Genomic DNA, 23,559 nt, shown 5'->3' on the forward strand with positions numbered 1-23,559 from the left:
TTTGAGTGGCCCGGCTTGTCGTCGCAGTTCGTCCGTGGTCACGGTGCGTCAGGCACCCAAACAGAATGACGCTGCGTTACGCAACCAAAGCGTGGCTTCGAAAAGATCGCTAAAGAGCCTTTACTAAATTTAGTAGTAACAGGACACAGTATATATGTAATGTGCTGATTGATTGATTGATTGTAGGGTTTAACGCGCCGACGCAACGCAGGCGATGAGGCGCGCCGTAGTGGAGGGCTCCGGATTAATTTTGACCACCTGGGGATCTTTATCGTGCGCCGAAATCTCGTACACACGGGCGTTTTTGCTTTTCGCCTCCATCAGAAAAGCGGCCGCCGCGGCCGGGAATCGAGCCCGCGACCTCGTGCTCAGCAGCGCAACGCCTTAGCCACTGAGCCACCGCGGCGGGTTATGTAATGTGCTGCTGAAGAAAGGAAATGAACATACAAGTTTACGAAGAACTAAGTACACTGCACCAAAGGCTCTTTGCACTACCCGCTGGTCCCTCGATTCAGCCTTCCGGCCAAAAGTTGAGGATACGGGAATAAGCGGTTTATACCGGCAGAAGCGTTCTAAATTCCTGGAACCGCTGGCATTGGTCATACATGTCCCCACTATTCAGCGCAAAGAAAACTGCAGGTACATTTCAGGCAAAATATATGTGCTTAACCGGCAGTCGCGCCGAAAGGCTCCAGCACGTGAGAGATGAACGCAAGTGCTGTTCTAGGCAGAACAAGAGACAAAAGATAAAAGAACGATGCGAGCTGTTCCAGGAGAAGGCGCGAGAGCACTGCGGAGGCGGGAAAATTGAATTGCATCGAACGAACCTCCGTTCAACTCATCGAGAGAGGAGTTGGAAGGGAAGGGAAGAGCGTGAGGGGTGGGAGCAAAGAGCGGAGAACGGCGCCGCAGCCCCTCCGGCGAAGCACTGAGCTTTCACGTTGAAAGGAACTGCTTTAGCTTTTTTTTTTCATTTCTGTTGCATTCGCACACCTGCCCGCTGTTATGTTGACCAATGTTGTATCTAATCCGAGGTGGCCCTTTCAGGCCTCAAAACCGGCCAGCTCGGCCATCGCAATGATCGCAGTGGACTGAGCAAGGCTTCGTCACGTATGCCCGCGGGAACAGGATCCCATCGACTCTCATTGGGAATTGAAAAACGGTGTTGATTCGGGCTTGTTGGTACATACTTGAAGTTCGATAACAGTACTAAGACGGGACAAAGAAAAGGCGAGACGAGAGTGGGCGCTGACTAACAACAAAGGGTTTATTTCACCGGAGCTAAATATATACCATCGGAAATATAAAAAAGTAGTGCCCTTCCACCCTGTCAGTAAGGATGATTAGACATTCGCAGTAAAACGCACAATTATAAAAGTGCGAAGCTATGACCCGGTTTTTATAAAATCATGCATATGCGCAAATATTGCGATCCATGACTTAGGTAATCATTCTCTTTTTTTGGTGCAAATCAATTGACGCCATTCTGACAAAATTGTCATTTCTCGTATGGATAACGTGGGCCTCGAAGACTTTTTTCGTGTGTTGCTCCTTATAGGTTTTCAGCACAAGTGTCTTTTCGAGTCTGGGCGTGCATCCACACTTCGCACAATGAAAAGCTAGATTACTGCCTTTTCCTGTTTTTTGGTTGTAAGCGTGTTCTCGTAGCCGGTCATTTAGGCAGAGCCCTGTTTAGCCCGTGTACGAGTTACCGCAAGACAGCGGTATGTCATACACTATCCCCGATGAGCAATCCACGAATTGCTGTTCGTGCCTCTTGGAGCAAGGTCTTGTAAACGTTTTTTCCTGCGCTTACGCTGCTGCACAGACCGCTTATTTTTTTTGGAAGCGCTTAACACCACAGCGACTCCGACTCGAGCAGCAATCTTTTTAAGTTTGTGGGAAACTCAATAAATATACGGAACAACAGCCAACATTTTAACACGACAGCGTTTTATTCCGGGATACACAAAGATTTCACTCAAGTCGTATTCATCACGGAAGTGACGCCAGTGCGACGAAGCAAGTGGCCTGTAAAGGGTGCACCCCTGCACATAGGGTCTTCTTGTGGGGAAGCAACCTTTAGTGCAAAAGGGCGCGTTAAAGTTAGGATTGTCGTTTTCGGGTTTTATATTTTAACACGAAGTTTTTTAAGTGCGAATGCACTTTATAAGCGACCCCAAACCATCCACCGCCGGCGGCGGCGGCGGCGGCGGCGTTGGCGTCCGCAGTGCTCCTCTATATTTAAAAAAGAAACAGCATCCGGCGCCAGGTTTCGATCCGAGGACTTTGCGGCCGCAGCGCGACGCTCTACCGACCAAGCCACGGACGCGACGGTGATATCAGTGTTAGTGACGCGCTTTATATCTTTAACGCATTCAAACTACGTCGTCAGCGGCGTGCGTTGGCGACTCAGCGGCGTTATAGCGGCTTGATAACTGCGTGGTGTACACGTGATACTACAAACCCGATGGAAGAGATGGAAGAGAAGGCGGCGAGGCGGTGGGCTGCGGGGGCCGAGCGCAAGCGCCGCAAGCGGGCCGACAACCGTGCATTCGCACTTTCACATTCTCCCCCTCGGGGAAATGCGGGGGAATTTTTTTTTATGCCAGGATGCACCAAGATTTCACTGAGGTCATATCCATCATGGAAATGACGCCAGTACACCTTTGCCGAAGCGACCCGCCAGCAGGTCGTCGCTCGCCAAGCACACCCACAAGACAGCCGCCGACCCGCGAATCATGCTCAGCTATTTCACTGCGTATTTCACATTCGTGTTTTACCGATTCTTATGACAGAGGAATCAACCACAGTTTTTTTCGTTCTGTCTTTTTGCGCTATTTTTTGCCTTCATAGTTCCTTCAGCAGGTTTCCGATATCCTCAACATCATGGTAGCGGGACGTGCTTTCCACAACATCCTCCCTTCCTTTCTGGAGCCGTGAATGCTTTCTGTTCCGTCAGTGACAGACGCGACTTCAGCCGGCCCACTCACTCGCTTGGTGGCTTCTTTGCTCGCTTGCTCTTTACATTACTGGCTTGTTCACCCAGGAGGTTCATTTGTACATCTCGTGCCCTCTGTGACTGTTGACCCTTCTTTTTAACGTAGCGTCATGACTGCTAGCACACTAAACTTTTTTATACCCTTTTTGACCGAAAAGGGTGTAAAAATCTTGTCCCATGGCTAACACCCTTAAAAGGTGTTTTGGCAAAAAAGGGTGTACAAATGAAAAAGGGTGCTGAGCTCAACGCCCTTAACAAAGGGTGTTCAGCATCCGGCATGCGCAGTGGCAATGTGAATCGGCAGAGCGCGCAGCATTCAACACAAACAGTCAATACGCACAAGTTACAGGTGGAACACAAATGAATTGAGCAAGGAAACCAACGGGAAGCAAGCGATACAGGGAGTGCCTACTTACTTAGTCGTAAATGTGCTGTTCTTGCTTTTATATCCAGCAGAGGAAAGCCCCTGATCGAGTCGGTGGGCTTGTCGCAAAAAACAGATATTTTAGCGCTAATTTTGGAAGTATGGATTTTACCATGAGAATATAAAAATCAACACGCGTATTCGCAAAAACTTTTTAATAACAATGTAGATTTTGTGTTTCATAACTTAAAGAATTTTATTAAATACCAAACAAATCTTCCCCGCCACCTCAACACCCTTCAAAAAGGGTGTTGAGGATTTCAACACCCTTTTCCAAGAAGGGTGTAAAGCTACAAATTAGGGTGTTCGAAACTAACAAAAAGGGCATAAAGAAAAAGGGCGTAAGAAAAGACCACCAACTAAAAAAAAAAGATGAAGAGACCTCCAACTTTGGAGGCATTTTGTACCTGTTTACACGGGTGGACTGAACATTTTCCACAAGCGGGGAGGGGGGGGGGGGCTTTGTACCTTACGGTGTTTAAAGCAATATGAATTGGTCAAGCTCTTTAAGCTTGAGCAAGTTTCGGTGACGTTAGCAAAAAAATACAAAGAAAAATAACTGCAGCTCCTGTAAAGGGTAGCACCACCGCAGATATATTATTATAACAGTGAAGTCGGCTTTCGGGCTTGTTAGAGTGTGAGCACAAGGGGCGTATGCGTATGCGTACCTCTTACTATACCATTTCGAAAGTACTAGTCCTTTTTCGATTCTAAAAGGCAAAAAAATTGGCGCAGCTTGCAATAGTGGTGCAAGGCTGGAGAAACAGCATAGCTTGGGGGCGACCTAGCTTGTTTCCCCTTGGATCCCCTGGAAGTGTGTGTGTGGGGTAGGGGGGGGGGGGGGCACACTGGAACAGCCTTGTAAAATCCGGTTAAACTTGGCCTCACCCCTCAGCGGTCATCCTAGCTTAGCAAGAACATTAAAAAGCTTAGCAAACATAACAAAACTTAGCAACACCGGAAGGAACCAGGTCGACCCCCAGCTCCGCTTTTCTTTCTTTGCAACTAAACACCTATTTTACACCGTTTCACAAACCTACAGAAAGCCAAGTGTGATGCAGTCGGTAAACGCCTTTTTCGCCACACGACTATAGTCTTTTAAAATTTGAAGGTTCAGATTGGCGTTCACGTTCCAAAGCTGAACTTAGGGCATGAGGTGCACCGCATACGCAAACGAGCGGTCATTGCGTGAGATCAATTATTTTTTTTTTTTGCGTTTGAAAACTTCTTGCGAGTAGAGGAGTATATGCGGGATGTCTTCTTCTTTACAGTGCTAATATACATCCAAACATGGCATTATTCAATGAGCAGCTGTACACCTTTTCCACACCCTTTCAACACCCTAAGAAAAACCAAGGGTGTTGAAGTTGATCAACACCCTTTTTTTCTCACAAAAAGGGTGTAGAGCTAGGAAAATGGTGTTGAGATTCAAGAAAAAGGGTGTTTCCACTTATGCTACAGCCTTTTTGGCTAAAAGGGTGTAAAAAAGTTTAGTGTGAGCTTTTGTTTCCTGTCTGTACGGAAAGAGAATTAGAAGAAAACAGGCTGGTTGAGTAGATTGAACGGGGGCATTTTATTTCGGATATCATACCAGGTGATTTTCCTGGTATGGTTAGGCGGGAAACTTGTAGCTCCTCCGTTCGTGCTCTCACATCTGAGTTATTCCATGTTATACGTGTCCGTCGCAGGCACAAGTCTGGAAAAATCATAAGGGGGAACCACGCCTAACCACGGCCCTGCACCCGCGACAGTTAAAAACTGATATAGTAGTTTCGGTGTCCTTTAGGCCAAATAAATAATTTCGTGAAAGTAACGCCTCCTCCCTTTTTTGAGGGTTGGAAGCGAAAAAGACTGGTCTCGATAGGAACGCCGCGACGCTGTCAGCACGAAATATTTTGTGGTAGGCATTAGACTGGGACAAAACATGAGCTGCTTCAAAGACACAACGCGACGTGGCTTATACTGATGCAGCTTGCTACGTCGACAACCAGACTATGGTGCGGCGGCAACTTACACATATGCCGTGATAACATGCGCGTCACTCCGGACGTCCTCCGCGAGGGAAGCAGAAGAACTGGCCATCGCCCTAGCCATCACGGAGTGCTCTGCAAAACTGTCATCACTGACTTCCAAGCATCTTGCCGGAATTTTCTCTTAGTACGGGTGGCTCCGACGGCGCTCCGGGAGCTCCAGAGACATCATCGAAAACACCACGACAACATAGTGTGGGCCCCTGCCCACTACTCATTGACGGGTAACAATTTCCCCCATCAACAGGCTCGAGATCTGGCCCACCAAGCTACTGAGCCTTCGGCAGCTCACACACCTCTCCTAACAATCACGAAATTACACAGTATAATTACGCTGAGACAACTTCACACAGGCACTTTCGTACACCTCGTAAAAATGCTTTTATTGTTCCCGCCGGGCCAGCCCAACCCAGCGGCTCCCTTCGAGCTGGGGAATCAGCAGGCCTAGGCGGTGTGAAGAGCCCCGGCGTAGACGCCAAATAAAGCAACAACAACGACTGTTTCCTTTCTGGATGACGAAAGCTGTGTCCACTTAAAAACGCATCCTGCGTGCGACCCCTTCGATGCCCTCTTGAAAACGGACCTCCTCCGTGAATCGGGGACGGTAAGCTGTTTGTTCCCGTGGGCGCTTTTCGCTTTGGAATTAGCCGTTGGACGGCGCGTACCAAATGGCGGCCCGCAGATCTGGTCCCACTCGTGCGCGGCGGCAAGAGGAGGGTAACCCCCGAAGGAGCGCGGGAAAAACAGTGGACGTCGCAGACGTGTTGAGGACTCGACAAGGAGCGGTCCACCCATACTCGCCTCCGTCGTAGACCCCGAATCTAGATGAGATGCTTCTGCGTGTTTCCACTGCCGGTTACGACCGAACAACGACCTGACCGATCGACAACGAACTACTGACTGCTGGTACTGTTGCGCGGCGCCGACGGGAGCAGCAGCGCGGGGGTGAGCAGAGACATTCTATACATATTACACTGTTGTCTGAGGCCATCTCTCGTGCTCACCTGTCGCTCTCCAACCCAAAGGGGACCGGTAATGTGTAAAGGCTTGCCGACTAGCAAGACCACCACAGCTGCGCAACAAGAGTTCATCACCGCTGAAAGTTCGGCGGCCATGCGCAATATACGCACGAAGCGGACCGCTCCCTAGCCCAAACAGTGACATTTTTCTGCTTATCGTCTTTGTATTAATCGTGCTGCGATAGACAGGTTGCGTTGCGCAACATGTCCGAGCCCCCCCCCCCCCCCAAACCTCCTTCAAAGGTGGCGCGTGGTCTAATCGCCCCGTTCTTTCTCGTCTGAACGGGTAACCTACAGGATTTTGGCCCGTTAGCCGTGGCGGCCAACTGTTTGGCAGATGTCTGGGAGTGAAAGCTGAATGCGCGGACTTTGAGCCCTCCCATATATGCAGATGGAAAATTTTACAATAAAACTACACCTCACAGGCTTAATAAAATGTGCTTCTTCTAAGAAAACACTCTTCTGTACCATGGCATGTGCAGGCCAACACGACGCTTCGATGAATTGTGAATCTGTGATGGACCGGCAATCAAACCATACTAACTTTTACGCCTGATAAAATTCGTTATATAATACCAGACATCAAGCCAAGAAATTCGTTTCCTGAAAGTGTAAAGTTATGTATAATTTATCACTGATCAGAGAGCATAACATGGGCTTCGACAATTTTCGCCTACTAAAGCGGAATCATTATCATCATCATCGTCATAATAATCATCATCATCATTAGGGCCCCAAAGACGCAGTAGCCCCGGGACCCAAAGTTTCCTAATACGGCACTGTCTCGGCGTTATGAAGTTGAAGGAATATAACGACCCGGCACGACCATGTCTGATGTTTCCACTCTGATTGAACAATCCTGCAATTAACTTCCCCTGTGAAGTCGATGGTGCCGGGCCGCAAACATGAACCTGATCTCGGGTGGAAGCATCCTAAGCCGTATGCATTAGGCGAGCGTGCGCGCCCGAGAATCTGAATGATTTTATTCGCAAGGGGAAACGAATCGCGAGGAAAGCAAGTAAAAGTGCCTGTTGTATGAACGTACAGTGTGATATGAACGATGTAAATGATATAAAGTAATCAGGAAAATATGACTTAGTCAGCGCTTGCCATGCGACCCCCCCCCCCCCCACCCCCCTTTGTCCCCGCCATTCGCGCTCTGCAGTCATATCGACCATGAAACATTAACTCAACCATTCTATCGTTCTCTTCTCCGCCATTTCATCTGTAGCAAAATTTATAACCAAATAAGACCTGCCAAAATTGCGATCTATTTGGTGTAGCTCCTTAAAAATGCACTGAGCCCTTCAATTGGTCAGACAGATACCATTTAGATCCCTTTCAACGGCTACAACATGTATTACTGAGACCTGAAATTCAGCACCGTGAGTAAATGGTGTTTTCAATAAGGCACGGACTGTCCTGAACGCAGCCATTTGTTTCTCGCGGAGTTTTCTTCCACTACGGCCGGATACAACGTCCGAAACGACAGGAGGATAATGGCGGGGCAAACGTTTGTTTGTTCAAATCGTTAAAAGAAAACGTATTGGGAAATGATGAGGGCCACCCGGTAATTTAATGGGCCATCAAAGCAGTTTTCGCACTTTAATGTTCTTGCTTTCTTGAACTGCGTTGGATTCCAAGGCTGCGTTCACGGAAGGGGAGCAAGGCTTTGCTATGAAACACCTCAAGAAGCGAAAGGTGTCTGAAGGCGAAATCTCAGTGCCAGGCGGGGTCTTATCGCCGGGCATCCCGCGCACCCTTCCCCCTGATCCTAACCCCAAGAGCAACATAACGGAGACTTCGAGCACCGCTAGCATTCAATGAGCTACTCCAAATGTGCATTCACTAGGGGGAACACGACTGCCCATTTCCGCTGTAAGAATTTCTACGTCAGTCAGCACAGCCCCGAATTAAAAATAGGCCTTAGAAAAATAATTAAGAAAAGTGCACCATGCCAAATTTGCTACCGTGATGCGGACATGTAAAATATCAAAACAAGCACTTTGTAAACTCTCTTATCAGGAGAAGTTATTTGCATTTATATTAAAATATATTGCCATAGAGGTCAATAAAGCAAAGGTGACAGTTTAAAATTATTCCTGAGACAAAGGACGATTCATCACCAATAGTGTAACTGGATAATCGCTTCTAACAAAAGTTGAAAGCACTGCAACTGAATGCCGTCAGAAAAAATGCTAGAGTCTAAAACAACATTCTAATTCCACCTTTCTCGAATTGACAATTCCCACTAGAATATCTGTACCGCTTGTGTAATTTATTTTGACGTTTTGAAGCAATTCGCCCCGATATCAAACACAGTCGGCCCTTGCAAACCTTCAGCAAAGCTTGAGTAAAAAAAAGTGGAGCCGAGAAATAGTCGTTTATATTATAGACTAGCAAACTAGTGCCGAACACTACTTGCACTTTCACAAAAGTAAGTGGGGCACGTTCTCGACATCATCGGATGTCACCAACGCCCCACGGTTCCAACGTCAGTTCTCAGCTGCAGTGCTTTCAGACGAGGCGTGTGTCTCGGCTCTCCCTTGCAGCCCATAGAACAGTGATCGTCGCTCCTGAGCCCTGTGAACCTGGCAGTCCATGACGAGGCATCCATGACCACAAACATTAGAAAACCACATACGTTGAATGTGGTGGCGGAAATGGAAGCCATAGTTCGAAAATCCACGCAGAAGTTCTTGCAGAAGGGGCCCGGAGCCAGAAATTCTCACTCTAGATTGTACTTACTACTACAGCCACTTCCAATTAATAATAATAATAATAATAATGATAATAATAATAATAATAATAACAATAATAATAGTCGTAGCAGAACGTAATGTTGTTCCATACGTGCTGCTGATATCCATCCAATCAGAACTTCCGGAAGGAAAGCAGTTTATTTGCCTGATGGAAAGGTGTCCCGGGTTCACTGTAACCCTACCGACAACGAACTTGCGTAGTATTCTATTCGCGTTGTTGGGGAAATGTAGGAGAGCAGATTAATACCCCTAGAAAACATCTTTGCACCCTTTGCTGATGGTTGGAGGTGGGTGGTGAAAGACCTAAGGAAGCTAGCAAGTGCCGACCGGTGTGACTCTTAGTGAGTCTTTCTAATTGGGCGGTGCGTTGCGCCTCAACAATCTCGTCAAGGGAGTTGTGGACACCCAGTGCAAGGAGGCGGTCGTTGGAGGTTTTTGGAGGGAGTCCGAGGGCTACCCTAAAACATTTGCGTATCAAGCCGTCAATTTTGATTCGTTCACTTAGCTTCATGGTTAGGAAGGGGGTCGAGTACGCTATTCGGGACAGGACAAAGGCTTGTATGAGTCGAATGAGGTTGCCCTCCTTGACACCCTTATGCTTTGAAGCTATTCGAGATATTAGTCTCGTAGTTTGGTATACCCCACGTTCAAGTTCTCGGATAGTGTCTAGGTTGTGTCCCTTGCTATGGAGGCGCAAACCAAGGACCCTGATGGTGTCGACGGTAGGTATGATGTTGCCAGATTGGGTGGTAATCGAGATGTTAGGGGGGTCATGGGAGTTGGGCCGAAAGAGGAAAAACTCGGACTTTTGTGGAGAACAGGAGAGGCCGCGGCTAGATGTGTATGTTTCGATCATTTGGGTAGCTGTTTGAAGGGTGTCCTGAATGTGTCCGTCCGAACCCTTGGAGATCCAAAGAGTGATGTCATCTGCATAAAGGGAATGGTGGAGGTCCGGTAGGGTCGATAGTAAAGGAGGAAGGTCTTTCATAGCGATATTGAAAAGATGGTAGACATTCCCCCTTCCATCCGCCAGAGGCTCCGAATCAAACCTCTTCCGCGAAATATGCATCCCGTACACAATGAGGATCGCAGACTGGCTCGCGCGAGAGCCCTCGAAAAAGCGTACCCTCCAGGCTCCCCCACGCTATACACAGATGCAGCAACCTATCCTACCAGAGCGGCTGCTGTAGCCACAGTGGTTGACTCGAAACAAGTTCAGCTCGCTTCCGCCTCCTTATCTACGACATCCCCCACGGCGGGAGAAGAGATCGCCATCGCGTTGGCTATGACCCACAGTCCCCACCTTCAAACAACTATAATCAGTGACTCTAAATCAGCCATCCTAAATTTCCTTTACGCAAGAGTTTCTCCAGCAACTTTATCAGTCCTGTTGAAGGCACAGAACATTCGATCGCGTTCTTTCACTCTCGTCTGGGCTCCCGCCCATACCGCGCTACCTGGAAACTCAGCGGCCCACGAAGCTGCTCGAGCTTTGGTCTACCGAGGGCTCGATGGCGCCGCCAATGATAGTGAGATATTCACTCTACGGGACAGGCTGCACACATATGGGGACATCCTCGCCCATTACCGCTTGGAGCGTGCCATTTTTCCTCCTCCTCACCCATCTCTATCCCGATCCTTGACGGTCATATATCGGCAGCTCCAGACCCGCTCCTTCCCAACCCCTGCCATTATGTCAGCGATCTTTCCCGACACCTACATAGACGAATGTCCATATTGTTCGGTCCCTCACGCATCGTTATCCCATATCATATGGGCCTGTGATAGCATCCCACTATCCAGGCACCGATCCCATCCCATTCTCCTTACTATCACCAGCGAGGCGCGCTGGGAGGCCGCCCTGCGTGACCCAAACCCCCAAATTCAAGAAGACCTGGCCCGCTTGGCCGAAGGCACCGGACCCCTGCCGAAAAGGGGCCCTGCTGCCCGACGGACGACGGAGAAGACGTCGCCGGCCTAATCGCCCCAGCTGTGGCCAAATAAAGTTCTGTCTGTCTGTCTGTCTGTCTGTCTGTCTGCACCCTTTGCTCTCACGGACCTCGATTTCATTCTCGCCAATAATAAGTTTAACTAGGGTAACTTATAGGTCACATTACTTTACGTGCACCTTTAGCGTCTGCCGTTTATAACAAACGTACAACAAAATGTGCCCGTTTTCAATGCCGCATGGTCCAAAGGAAGACATTTGTAAGACCGTGAATGAGCAAGTGATAATAGTTGTATAGTCAGTAAAGGTATCGACTGGACAAGAATAAAACAGCCTATCAAAGGGAAAATTCCCAATTATTTGGAGCCAATTAGCATTTTCAGCCAGTCAACTGATTTAAGCACCCCGGCGTACTCGTTCCCGACACATACCCAGCCAGGGGTGTAAGGCATGGCTTAACTAAAATACCCGTAACAAAAACTTGTAGCTTCAATCAATGCATCGCACGATTTTTAATAAAGAGCTTCAATCAATCAGAGATTTCGGATAGCGAAAAATCCGCAGCACCACGTGCGCGTGCTCGTGCCAAGGTTTTCTCTCTTTTCTCTTTCCACTTTCCTGGCTGTGCTGTTGTTGGGTTCACCTAAAACGAGGCGGCGCAGCTCGCGCTTTCCGGCCTGGATGTGCGCAGGGAAGCGCGGGTACTGACCTCTGAGCGTGCGTCCCCGGGCGTGAAGAGGCCTTTCCTCGTCGTTGCACGCCTCTTCCTGCTCGCTCGAAGCGCGGTCGGAATTGCCTTCACGGGCAATGATCCTCCGGAACGAAAACATCACGAACGTCGCGGCGGCCTGTGGGCTGGTCGAGTGGGGGGTGGCGGAGGGGTCGTTGTTCCTTTACGAAACGGCTGAAAACGCGTCGCCCGCCGAAAGCGGACGAAGACCGGGTCAGCTGCAGGCGCCCCCGGCCGCGGGAAGGCTCGCTCCTAGCTGGGCACCCCTTCGTCGGCGGAAGCCCTGCCGTTGAGTCCGCGGCTGCAGCCGTCGGCGTTGGAGGCCGACTGCCGCAGAAGCGGAAACCTCTTGGAGCCGCCGCCGTCCCTCGAGGGCCGCGAGGAAGGCGGCGGCGGCAAGTAGACCAAGTCCTGTGGGCTGCACCTCCCCAGCAACGGAACCACCTGGTCTTCGAAGACCCCCGCGGGCGCGTAGGCACCGGGCGTCGCCGCGTCGTCGTCGTCGTCAGAGTCCGAGAGCCCGTCGCTCTCGACGGACGCGAAGAGGCGCGGGGAGGCCATCCTCGTGTATCTCGCGTACAGTTCGATGCGCACCGAGGCGAGCGACTCGTCGGCCGGCGTGTCGCAGCCGTCCGGGTCCTGGATCTGCAGGTCCGCGGGGGACGGCAGGAACTGCTCCTCGTAGCGCGGGCTCAGCAGGAACGTGGTGGTGGAGGACAGCGACGTGCGTGCCGTCCTCGTCCCCGCTGCCGCCCGGGGCAGGCCGACGTAGCCCGCCGAGCCGTGGCTGCCGCTGCTGCCGGCCAGGCTGCCCCTCTTTCCTCGGGCGCTGCTCTTGGAGGTCGTCGCCACGCTGGTGTTGCGTGACGACGTCGTCGTGGAAGAGTTCTTCGGGGGCGGGAGCACGAGCGTCCGGGGCGGTTCCGAGGGCCCCGGGTCGCCTCCGGCCGTGGTCCAGACGGCCGGCACGGTGAGGTGAGTGCCTTGGGGCGTCTTGGCCAGCACCGGGATGAGTACCTCTGCGGCGGAGGGCCTCTTCTCGTCCACGGGCACGACACGCTGGTGGTGGGGCCGCTCCTTGGCCTCGAAGGTGAGCACGCACGCGGCCACGATGAAGATGCCGCCCAGGCCCATGATGGCCGGCCCCGCGAACGACAGGTTGTGCAGGTGGTACTCGCGGTTCCGGTCCACCACGAGCGTCGTGGCCACCTCTCCGCCCCCGCCGCCGCCGTCCGACGTGGTCGCCGCGCCTGCGGACGGCGCGCCGCCTTCGGTGGCCGCGGCGGCGGCGGCAGCTGGGGCCGAAGCGTTGCCCTGGCGTGGCACGGGCGACGTGGCCAAATCTTCGGCGAAAAAGCCCACCACGCACATGGCCGTGCCCAGGGCCAGCAGAAAGATGCCCCCCGAGAGTGCCTTGCATGCCTCCCAGACGCAGCTCCAGGTCCACCGGCTGGCCGGGGACTCGTCCTTGTTCTCCTGAGACGCCGCCGCACCGGCGTGCGCCTGCTGGCCCTGATGCTGCTGCTGCTGTTGGTGCTGCTGCTGCTGCTGCTGCTGCGCCGGGATCAGGTTGCAGTGGGACGGAGCGCGGGCGCGGGCCGAGGCCGCCGTCAGCGACGAGCCGGCGGCCGCGGCCGCCACCGCGCGCCCCGTGTTCTGTTGGCGTAGCTGGCGCCCGATGACCGCCGCGCTATTCATCCCGGCAGTCCGGCGCCGACGTCCGAGGACGGGGTCACGGCGGCCCTGCCGCCCGACCGCGCACTGGCACCGGGTCGGGCCTTGCGGGACGGCGCCGTTTTATACCCTGCCGCCGACGCCATGCGCCCCTCCTGCCGCAGCCCTGCGACGGCCACCCGTGGCGCCGCTACCGGCGCCGCGCCCGGCCCGCTCTCCGCGCGCTCGCCGACGCTCTCGCCAGCCGGGGCGCCACCCGCGGCTCAGGCGGCGAGTTCGTGGGCGCGCTTTCGGCCCGGCTCCGAGCGGCCGCTCTAGTGCGAACCATCGCCAATGGGCCGCGCTTCGAGCGCTATGTTGAGGAAATCGGGAGCGATGAAACGGCCCCCGTTTAGGGAGCGAGTTCTCCCTAAAAACGCTCTCCCCACCGACAGGTTTCCAGGAGCGACGTCTTGGGTAGGAAGGCCTGCTCCTCCCTTGCCGCGCTTTCTTCGCTTCCTCCTGCACTTCCTTTCTCCGCCGGGGCGCTGCGCATGCGCGCTGCTGTCCAAACGAGATGCGAAGCGGCGCCTCGCCCAATACTGCGATCTCCTGGCCGAAAATCTTGCCACTGCTTCAGCCGCCAGCCGAGCGGCCTTCTTTCTCCGCCTATTTGACGGCCGTCTTTTTTCTCTCCTCTTTTCTGAGACAGCTTGTGGCGGAGCTGGCCATCCCAAAAACACAGTGTGACAATATTTCAGCCTATTCTACCAGTGAAGCTTGCAAATCAAGTGCCCACCACCGAAAAAATTGTGCGGTACACCTTGATTAAGTTTTCATTTCGTGTTCGTTAATCAACAACAGTAGGTGCAGCCATGCGTTAAACTGGAAGAACCTTTGAGGGAGTGCGCTAGGCAGCACGTGAGCACAAACCCGTCGGGCCATCTACCTACCGCAACAGTACGGCAATTTTGTTTAATAACACGTGTTTAAAAACATGTTTTCACCAGCAGTGATAATACAGTTTTTTCACCCTGGCTAACTACTACAGAAGCTACTATCATTATGAATTCAATGAACGCCACCTCGCGTTGTAAATACTTCGACTTATTTCTAACTTAGGGTTTGTCTTCGTAGTGACCTTTTCCCGACAGCTAGAACACTGACGTTAAGACTACAACTTTGGAAATCGTTTTCCATCTGCTCGTAAAAAACTTGAACGCACCAATCAATAAAAAGAAGTGATACGACCGGTCAGCCACCCATCTCCGTGTCTAATTTAGTTCTGAAGGGCAATAAACATTCCTACAAGGAACGGCACAAGCCCGAGATTTTTCTCTTTTTTGGCCGCTTAGTTGAGAGAAAATGGACAGGCGATAAGAGGGCTGAAGAAGTTATTTTTTCCTGAGATGCAAAAAGAACAAGAGAAGAGCGTCGTTGATTTCGCTATTATCTCCGTCTACGTCCCCTTCCTTAATTGTTCGATTTTTTCTTTTTCCCCGGTAGTTTCTGCCCGGCGTTACTGGCCATGGCGCAGGTGTTCCGTGAGGCCCCTCGGTGTCGGGACGTGGTGCCTGTCACGTCGGAAATGAAAATTGCTACCGGCCGTTTTCCCAGGGCGACGTCTGGCTCCCCGTGGCAGGCATGGACATTCATCAATACCGTTGGCACCTCCAGGCGTCAGGGAAAAATGACAGAACTCTAGGTGAGCGCGCCAGGCGTTCGCTGTCTATAATCAAATAAGAACCTAAAAGCGACTCGCATCCACGAGGAAAATGCAAGAAAAGCGGATAGAGAGAGGAGCTGCTCTGAACTAGGCCCAAATTGAGAGTAACTGGCCCATACTTCCGCATGTCATTATTAGACTGAAAGGCAAACGAACAGTTACTCAAGCAACAAGAATGGATTTCTTTATTTGTTTTTTTTTGTTTGTCTTTTGTTGGTTTGTTTGTGTCTGTTTGTGTTTGTTTGTTTGTTTGTTTGTTTGTTTGTTTGTTTGTTTGTTTGTTTGTTTGTTTGTTTGTTTGTTTGTTTGTTTGTATACACATACTTCTGAGGGCCATACTCGAACCCTCGCAGGAGTGGATACACGTAACGATAATACGAGTAACGACAACACAATAACGCTCTAGGAAAACAAGGGGGAAAAAAAGACGACGTTCTCTCGGACAGCGAGCCATCTCATCGGCTCCGTCATTCTAGGCGAGTTTAACCCAGTTAATTTTCTTCTACACAAGCGCAAGGTTGTTTCGTGCTCCAGGAGCATCTCCGGAATTCCCTGAACAATTTTGGTGAGCTTTTCGCCATCTGATGGACTCTTATGCCCGTACTCAACTTAGGCGCGTCCGCTAAGCGTACTATCGCGGTCACACTTAGTGGGAACACGGGAGCGCGTGGCGCGAGGTACTACTAGAGCTTCCTAACGGCGCCGCGCGGAAACAGCACGCATGCGCGTTGTGAGGGCCCGGAGAGTACAGAGTTCATCTCGCGCATCACGTCACTGTGCGGCAGCGCGTCGTCTGCTCAATGCGAGCTGCCGGCGCTAAACGAGCAGCAGACGTTGCCAGCCGCCGTGAACCGCATTTGCAGATACGCAGCAATTTGTTGCTGGAAATAAAAATCACATCGCGGTTCGTTCCTCAGATGCGCACCGCTATTCTGCCGCCTTGGCGTTCACAAGCAAGAATTGCCACCGCGAGCTGATGAATCTTTGATGCGTGACCACACTGGCTATGCGCGGCCACTGCCCGCATCGTCTGTGGTGGTATCATCTTTAAGAGAAATTTTGTCTTTGTGGGCGTAAATATGCCCGCAACGCCGGCCATGTTGAAATACGTTTTACGACAGGGATGTAGGGATCTGCGCATATATATCTTTTGTGGATGTTTTTACTTCATCAACAAACTGCCACCGCTTTGCGGAAATTCTTTGGGTTAAGAGACGCTATAAAATGCGCACACAATCGCGCCAGTGACGGAAGGGCCGTAGCATCTCAACATGCCAAGAGTTCCTGAAGAAGACAGGTGCCGGATCGGCGCATTGTCGAAGAGGGGCTACTGCCTGCGACCAATCAGGGAACTCCTGAGAAGGCCCCTGCATACGGTGAATAGGATTGTCCAAGCATACCGCTACGAAGGCCGAATCCGGGACGCACCTCGAGGCCACACTGCCTGGGGTTTGGCCCTGGCGCCCGCCCATACGACCCCCTCGGTGCAGGCACACCTTCAGCAGACCGGCAACAAGCAGCTGGCATGGGTGCCAAAAAGAGCCGACCTCAGCATCATCGAGAATCTTTGGGATCGCGTGAAAGTGGCGCTGAACCGGACCCCCATGCCTTCGGCCACTGAGGACGAGCTGTGGGCCGCAGTGCTCGCCGAATGGCAGCGGCTGGCAAGCGACACCTCACTTGTGACAGCGCTCTACGAATCGCTCCCGTCAGGAATGTCTGCTGTCGTGGAAGTCAACGGCGACATGACGCACTAGTAAGGGCGTCTCAACTGGTTCCTTATTATTTTTTATGGCCCAGACCACCGTCTTTTATGCGAAAAGCTTTAAATAAAGTGTTTCTCTCGGCCATTTACTTTACAGCACCTTTGTTACTTTTTAATTTGTTAATAATTTGCGCGCTCGCGTCAGCGATAAGCCCATCGCTGATACATTTTCGCCTTGAAAAGCATACAAAATGTATTTATCTTCAAACAAAGTTCGTAAAGTTATGGTTCTGGCTATTGCGGAGCTCGAGGGGACAATTGTTATCTGCAAAAAAAAAAAAGAAAAAAAAAACTAGACATCTGCAGTTGTTTATTACTGCGGTTCACGGCCGCTGGCAACGCATGCTGCTCGTTTAGCGCCGGCAGCTCGCATGTAGCAGACGACGCGCTGCGGCCCGGTGACGCGATGCGCGTGATGAGCTCTGTACTCTCCGGACCCTCACAACGCGCATGCGTGCTGTTTCCGCGCGGCGCCGTTAGGAAGCTCTAGTAGTAGCTCGGGCCACGCGCTCCCGTGTTCCCACTAAGTGTGACCGCGATAGTACTACAGCTCGTCTGCACCGGCGCACCCTCCGACCAGCTACCGCCCAGCCCCTTGCTTCCTTCGACATGACTCCCACATGCATACGTTCTAGACAAAGACGGCTGGAACCACCCTGTCCCTCGACACTGTGCGAATCCCGCTTCTCAGTTGCAAGCCACTCTTGTCTTACATCCTGGTGGCTATACCTCAACCTCTCCAAGTACGACCCATGCACGCTCCATGCGATGTTCCACAACAAGGCGTCCCTTTCTCCCACCGAAGCCGCCAAGTTCATGGTTCATGTGTACAACGTCAAAAACCTTGCGTTTCTGCAGTGCTTAGTCTCTGACATCAGCAAACAACTTCAGCAAATATCCAGAATTGACCTCCAAGACCTTACTTGTCACATCCCCATTTACCCCGCCATTCCGTCGAACACCTGTAAAGGCGTTGTGCACAACATTCCAGCGGGCACAAGCCGTGACCATCTCATGCGCCACTTGTCCACACTTTTTCACGGAACCAAGGTCCTGGCTGCCCGTATGATGGGCCGCACGGCCTCGGCTATAATCACCTCCGAAGGTACACACATCTCCCGTGAGACATGCTATGCCGGTGCCATCTTTCGCTGCCGCCCTCATCCCCCCAAAGCCCAGTACTGCCATCGCTGCCAGTAAATTGGACATTGTGCTGACGTCTGCACTTACAAACCCCGCTGTCCGACCTGCGGCCAGGTACTGCCCGAAGACTCTAGCCACACCTGCTCAGCAGATCCAGTCTGCCTCCGCTGCGGTGGTCCCCATCGCGCTGATGACGCTACGTGTTCTGGCAGGAAAGCAGCGGATGGAGCTGTTCGCCAGGCTGCGTACAGCAAACGTGTCGCTCAGCGTGCAGCTGCCATGGCAGCTGATGCAGCAGCCACTACCTCTACGGTACCGCGCGAGTCACGCAGCCGCAGTCGCACCCGGCTCACCATGCCCTCTCGGCGCTCCGTTAGCTCGTCTGCACGTCTTCCGGCAAACCCTTCGAAGGACAGCCTTGCGGTCCACCAAAGCCCAGGTCAGCCAGCACTATCCCACACACGTGAACACGCTCGAAGATATCCAAATTGACCTACCGAGATATACTCCACAAACAACCTCCTACCCCGCAAGACACCAAGCCTCGTCCCCCTCTTCCACCCAAGATAGACATGACTAATGCTCCCCTCTCCCCACAGTCTCCCCCTCCTCCTCTGCCCAACGCTTCACCCCCCCCCCCCTTGGCTTCGACTCCGGCAACCATACGCTGCCGCTCTTCAGAGGGCTCGCCGTCCGCCCCAGTGACCCTTTCTCCAGAGGACCACTGCGCCTCTCTCTCCCATCGTATTGAAGAACACGCCCAGAAGTTTGATGCGGCAATATCCCATCTTCAACAGTAGCTGACTCAACAACTTTCCCTCATACACGGGAAGCAAGCCATTTTCCAGAAAAACATCAAGAATACACCGACTCCGTTGCCACGTTTTCTACTGAGCTCAATAGGCGCTTTGAAGAGCAGAGTAAGCCCTTTCAATCTCTCTTCTACAGCTTTTTCACTCAACTGCAGTCCACTTATACCCTCCCTCCAGCACCGTCAGCTCTCACTGAAAAAGCATGGCGGATCACATACTGATAATTCGATGGAACTGTCATGATTTCAAGAGCAAGCGTAATGCCTTCCTCATTTGGCTTCAGTACCAACCAGACATCCTTCTTCTTCAAAAGACACGACTAAATCAAGTTCCTGCCTTGCCACACTGGTCCACTCCACTCTCACGGCTACTCTTGAACATGACACCGCCGATAGCCTTACTGTTTCGATTACACTTAAGCTCGGCCCTCTGTTCATCACCAACGTCTACAGACCCCCGCGCAATACCCTGCCGTAGCTTGGAGAACTGTTGCATTCTTGTCGAACCAAAAGCCGCCTTCAGCATATTCTGGCCGGTGATTTCAATGCCCCACATCCTGCCTGGGGCTATACCAGGGAATGCAGGAAAGGCCACCGGGTGGACTCTGCTGCACAGGAAGCTGGGTACAGATTACACAACGACATACAAGAATACACGCGTATGGGAAACTCCGTGGAACGCAATACCAACCCCGATCTCACTTTTGCTACTCCAGCTCTCTGTCTACGATGGGAACAACCTCAAGAATATATGAGCAGTGACCATGCAATCATACGCCTCACTGTCTCCGCATCTCCGAAACGAATCAAGTGGAAATCTGTTTTCATCACCGATGGGCATGAACAGCGACAACAGCGCTGCAACCCCCCTTTAATAGACGTACCTACATGGACACAGCAACTTATGCAGGCTCTTGATAAGCGTACCAAGGTTCTTGCCACGAACGAAGTCAATCCTCCCATAGATACACACCTGTCACACTGTTTGGAAGCCCGCGCTTCTCTCCTGAAGCGGTGGACTCGCTGCAAAACAAACCGTAAACTCCGGGCCCGAATCAATCGACTTAACGAACACATTCAAGAATACTCTAACCACCTCCGCAGGAAACACTGTAATACCGTGCGTGATAAATTTAAGAACACCCTGAGCACTAGAAATACGTGGCGTATCCTCAAAGCTTTAATAAATCCCGACTCTACAAACGTTATGACCACACAGAAGATCAATATCCTCACCAGTCAACACAAGGACCCAACCACTCTTCTGGCCACCAAGAAGAAACTCTATATCCCTTCTTCGTGTCAACCTTGGTATTCTAATATCATGGCTCTCCAAACCCCTAACTCGATGAGGAATTCAATTTGGCTCAGCTTCGCATCGCCCTCCGTATTTCCAGAGGCATCAAATCTCCTGGTCCCGACTCGGTAACTACCGTCCACTTCGGAATATGCCAGATGCTGCTCAACACCATCTCTTAAATGACATAAACCTCGTCTGGACAATACAAATACCGCTCTGTAACTTGTGGAAGAAGGGCCACATGATCTTCATCCCGAATGCCAGCAAACCTCTAGATTTGCCTAATCTCCGTCCCATAACACTGACCTATCACGTTGACAAAGTTATGGAACGTATGGCCCTCCATCGCCATCAGCAACATCTCGAGGATACCCAAGCACTCCCTCATTATATGATTGTATATCGCTTAGAGGTATCTACCCAAGCCACACTGCTTCGCATTTGCAAGGATATCCTTCAGTCTCCCAGCTCAGCCCAGCTAAAAGCCATTCTCGCTATTGAGGCATTTGACTAGGTGGATCACGACGCTATGCTCTCAGAACTACCGGATACAAATTGCGCCTCGAACATGTACAGTTATGTCCGAGGTGTTCTTCAATATCGTTCCCTGGCCATACAAATTGGCGACCACAGGCTGGACGCGGTACCTCATACGAAGAGAGGCATTCCTCAGGGAGCGGTCCTCTCTCCTACATTATTTAACCTCGCCATGAGCCGTATCCACCGCGCTCCAGAATCTTTCCGCGAAATTCAGTACTGTCTGTATGCCGACGATGTTACTATCTCGATCAATCGCGGCAGTCCGGGATTCATTCAAGACACCCTTCAAGCCGCCCTCAGAGCTGTTCATCAATCAGCTCACACTATCGGACCAGCTCGCTCGGCTGAGAAAGCTTGATTTCTCCTTGTGCACTCCCGTCATTGGAACCCACCTCAAGTTGTCCTTCATCATCACGACAATACCATTCACCCACAAAAAACTTTGGTAGTAATTTGGTAATTTGTGTACAGTCCTGGAGACGGTCTTGCGAAAGCAATACTGCGGAAGCATTCGTTGGCTCGGTAGGTAAGAGATCCTGTGAACTTGTCCTTGCTGCTACTTGCACCCAACCACCGGAGCATGTTTCGGGATTCCCCAGGCTACTTAGAACTCATTGGACACTTTCTTGGAATTACAGCCTGCAGCGATGTTGTTATTAAGGGTGCCACTGAGCCATGATGCGTGTTTTGTTAAAGTCGCTTCGCATCCCGTGTCGTCGTATGTAAAAAAGGGCACACAAGATTGACGACAGTACAAAGTGGTCAATACTATTGTAACTGAGCCCAAAGTAAAATTCAGTAAATTGGCGTCGGGGCGAAAATTGAACCCACGGATGCCGCAGTACGAGCGTAGCACGCACCTGCTCCAACGTCGCGAAGGCTCGTTGACTCAAGCTGCCCAAAGGTGGACGGAGAAAATGCGTTCTGGACTCGGGCTTCAAAATGTGAACTAGAGATGTGTGCTAAGGCTGGCAAGATGCGTTTGAGCATGCTGTTTATAGGAGTAGCAATTGCACAAGCAGGGAAGCGTTCCCACTAACCTTCCTTTTTGGTTGGCGATGCGAACGCGGATACATTATTTATTTATTTATTTATTTATTTATTTATTTATTTATTTATTTATTTATTTATTTATTTATTTATTTGTAGTGCTATCCCCTTTGAAACGGGGTGATGAGGTGTCATCTTACCAAGCGAAATCTTTGTTTTAAAAATTTGTTTTATACTTTTCATTTAATACTGTCGGTGCTCCGAGAGCAGGCACGAAATAGTTTTTTTTCTCTGTTGCAGGTGGAAGCTGTCCTAGGCTTTATTCCTCTCTGCTTTTCGTCCACTGGCATTCTAATCTTCTCGTAGTCGTCTCGACAGCCCGGAAGTTAACTCCCTTAAACCCTAGGGCTTCTGGAAGCCGAATGTTTCCCTCTCATAGATTTGGATGGACACACTCACCTTCGAAAACTATGCGCCGCATAGTTTCCGTTTCTTTTCCACAGACCCCGCATACCCCATCATTTTCTGTATACTTCCCCACAAAGCTCTTAATTCTCGAGCAACCTCCTCTAGCCTCAAAAAGCACAGCTCACGCCAGCCAGCCCCACAATAGCACCGCCATCATACGGCGTTAGTTGACACATGCTATCGTACGGCGCCGCCCCAGCAGGTGGCGCGCGAGCAGCGTGAACGAGGGCAGGTGCCGGCCTGACGCCCACGCTTTGAGCTGCCAAATGGCAAGCCAGTACCCGCAGACTGGCGTGCGTTACTTTGATTGACTTTGACGTTTACATGTGGTATGTGGCATGTGGTATGGTTACGGCTACGCAACGTTAGGCTATTTATAGGCCTAACACGGCTGACTCTCTAGTGCTCTCTCAACGTAACGGTGGGGAGAAGAAAAAGAATGTCGTTTATTTTCTTCCTTGAGGTTCGTAGCTTCGGGATATACATTCTTTCAAATTAACGAGCAATGTACAATTTTTTAAGCTATTTTAGGGGTCCTACGCGCAGGTCTTTCAGAAAAAGTTCACTTCATGGAGTCCTTTCGTGCATCACGGAAACATCAGGACGGTGCTTTCTCGCTGATCTGTGCGCACTAAAACGCCTACCGCGAGGTTCGCCTGACGCGGACGCATGAGGCCAGAATTTCGCCTCGGTTAATTTTCGAGCCATACTGGTTTACATTGGCGTACATGAACATAAATGGCCACCAACCTTTTATGTTCATTTATGCCCAATTCCGCCTACGGTAAGGGCCGTGTCAAGCGTATGAGTTATTATATATCAGGGCCGCGCGCTTGAGCGTCCGCTAAGAAGTGTAATGATTCAGTTTTAAAACGAAGCGTTTGTGCCCTCACTTATGCCGCTGTACGCCAATATGACCTGCAGGAAAGCCGGCTTTCTCTGAAGACGGTGACGAATTCTTGCGGGAGAAGAGAAAAAAAAAAAAAAAAAAAAAACGCTTTCCGTGACCGGAATCGAACCTAGATCCCCCGCGTTGTGAAGCCGGCGTCTATCGCAGTTCTCTATTTCGACACTTTTTTTTTCTTTATTGCCAATCTCGGACAGCAACACCAGGTACCAGGTACAATGACAAATAAAAAATCACAGTAATGCCATTTTGTCATTTAAAATTCCGTAAGAGTAGTTAGGGGTTCAATTTTAGACAACCACTCTGGTGGAGAGTTCTTCGCTCTCTGTACTTCAACAAACT

The 23,559-nt window shown here is 51.1% G+C and overlaps 1 protein-coding gene across 1 annotated transcript in view; it reads right to left on the bottom strand.

Moving 5' to 3' along the window:
* LOC144159690 (uncharacterized) overlaps nt 1–13,716 on the bottom strand; it is a 226,819-nt gene extending 213,103 nt beyond the window's left edge. Inside the window, exon 1 of the mRNA XM_077691336.1 lies at nt 11,894–13,716. Coding sequence (XP_077547462.1) covers nt 12,167–13,612 — 1,446 coding nt within the window. The 5' untranslated portion in view covers nt 13,613–13,716 and the 3' untranslated portion in view covers nt 11,894–12,166. The remainder of the gene's footprint in view (nt 1–11,893) is intronic.
* Between the last annotated feature and the right edge of the window lie 9,843 nt (nt 13,717–23,559).

This window comes from Haemaphysalis longicornis, unplaced genomic scaffold (assembly GCF_048455015.1).
Source record: "Haemaphysalis longicornis isolate Haplotype H1 unplaced genomic scaffold, Haemaphysalis longicornis Haplotype H1 scaffold_10, whole genome shotgun sequence".
Lineage (NCBI taxonomy): Eukaryota > Metazoa > Arthropoda > Arachnida > Ixodida > Ixodidae > Haemaphysalis > Haemaphysalis longicornis.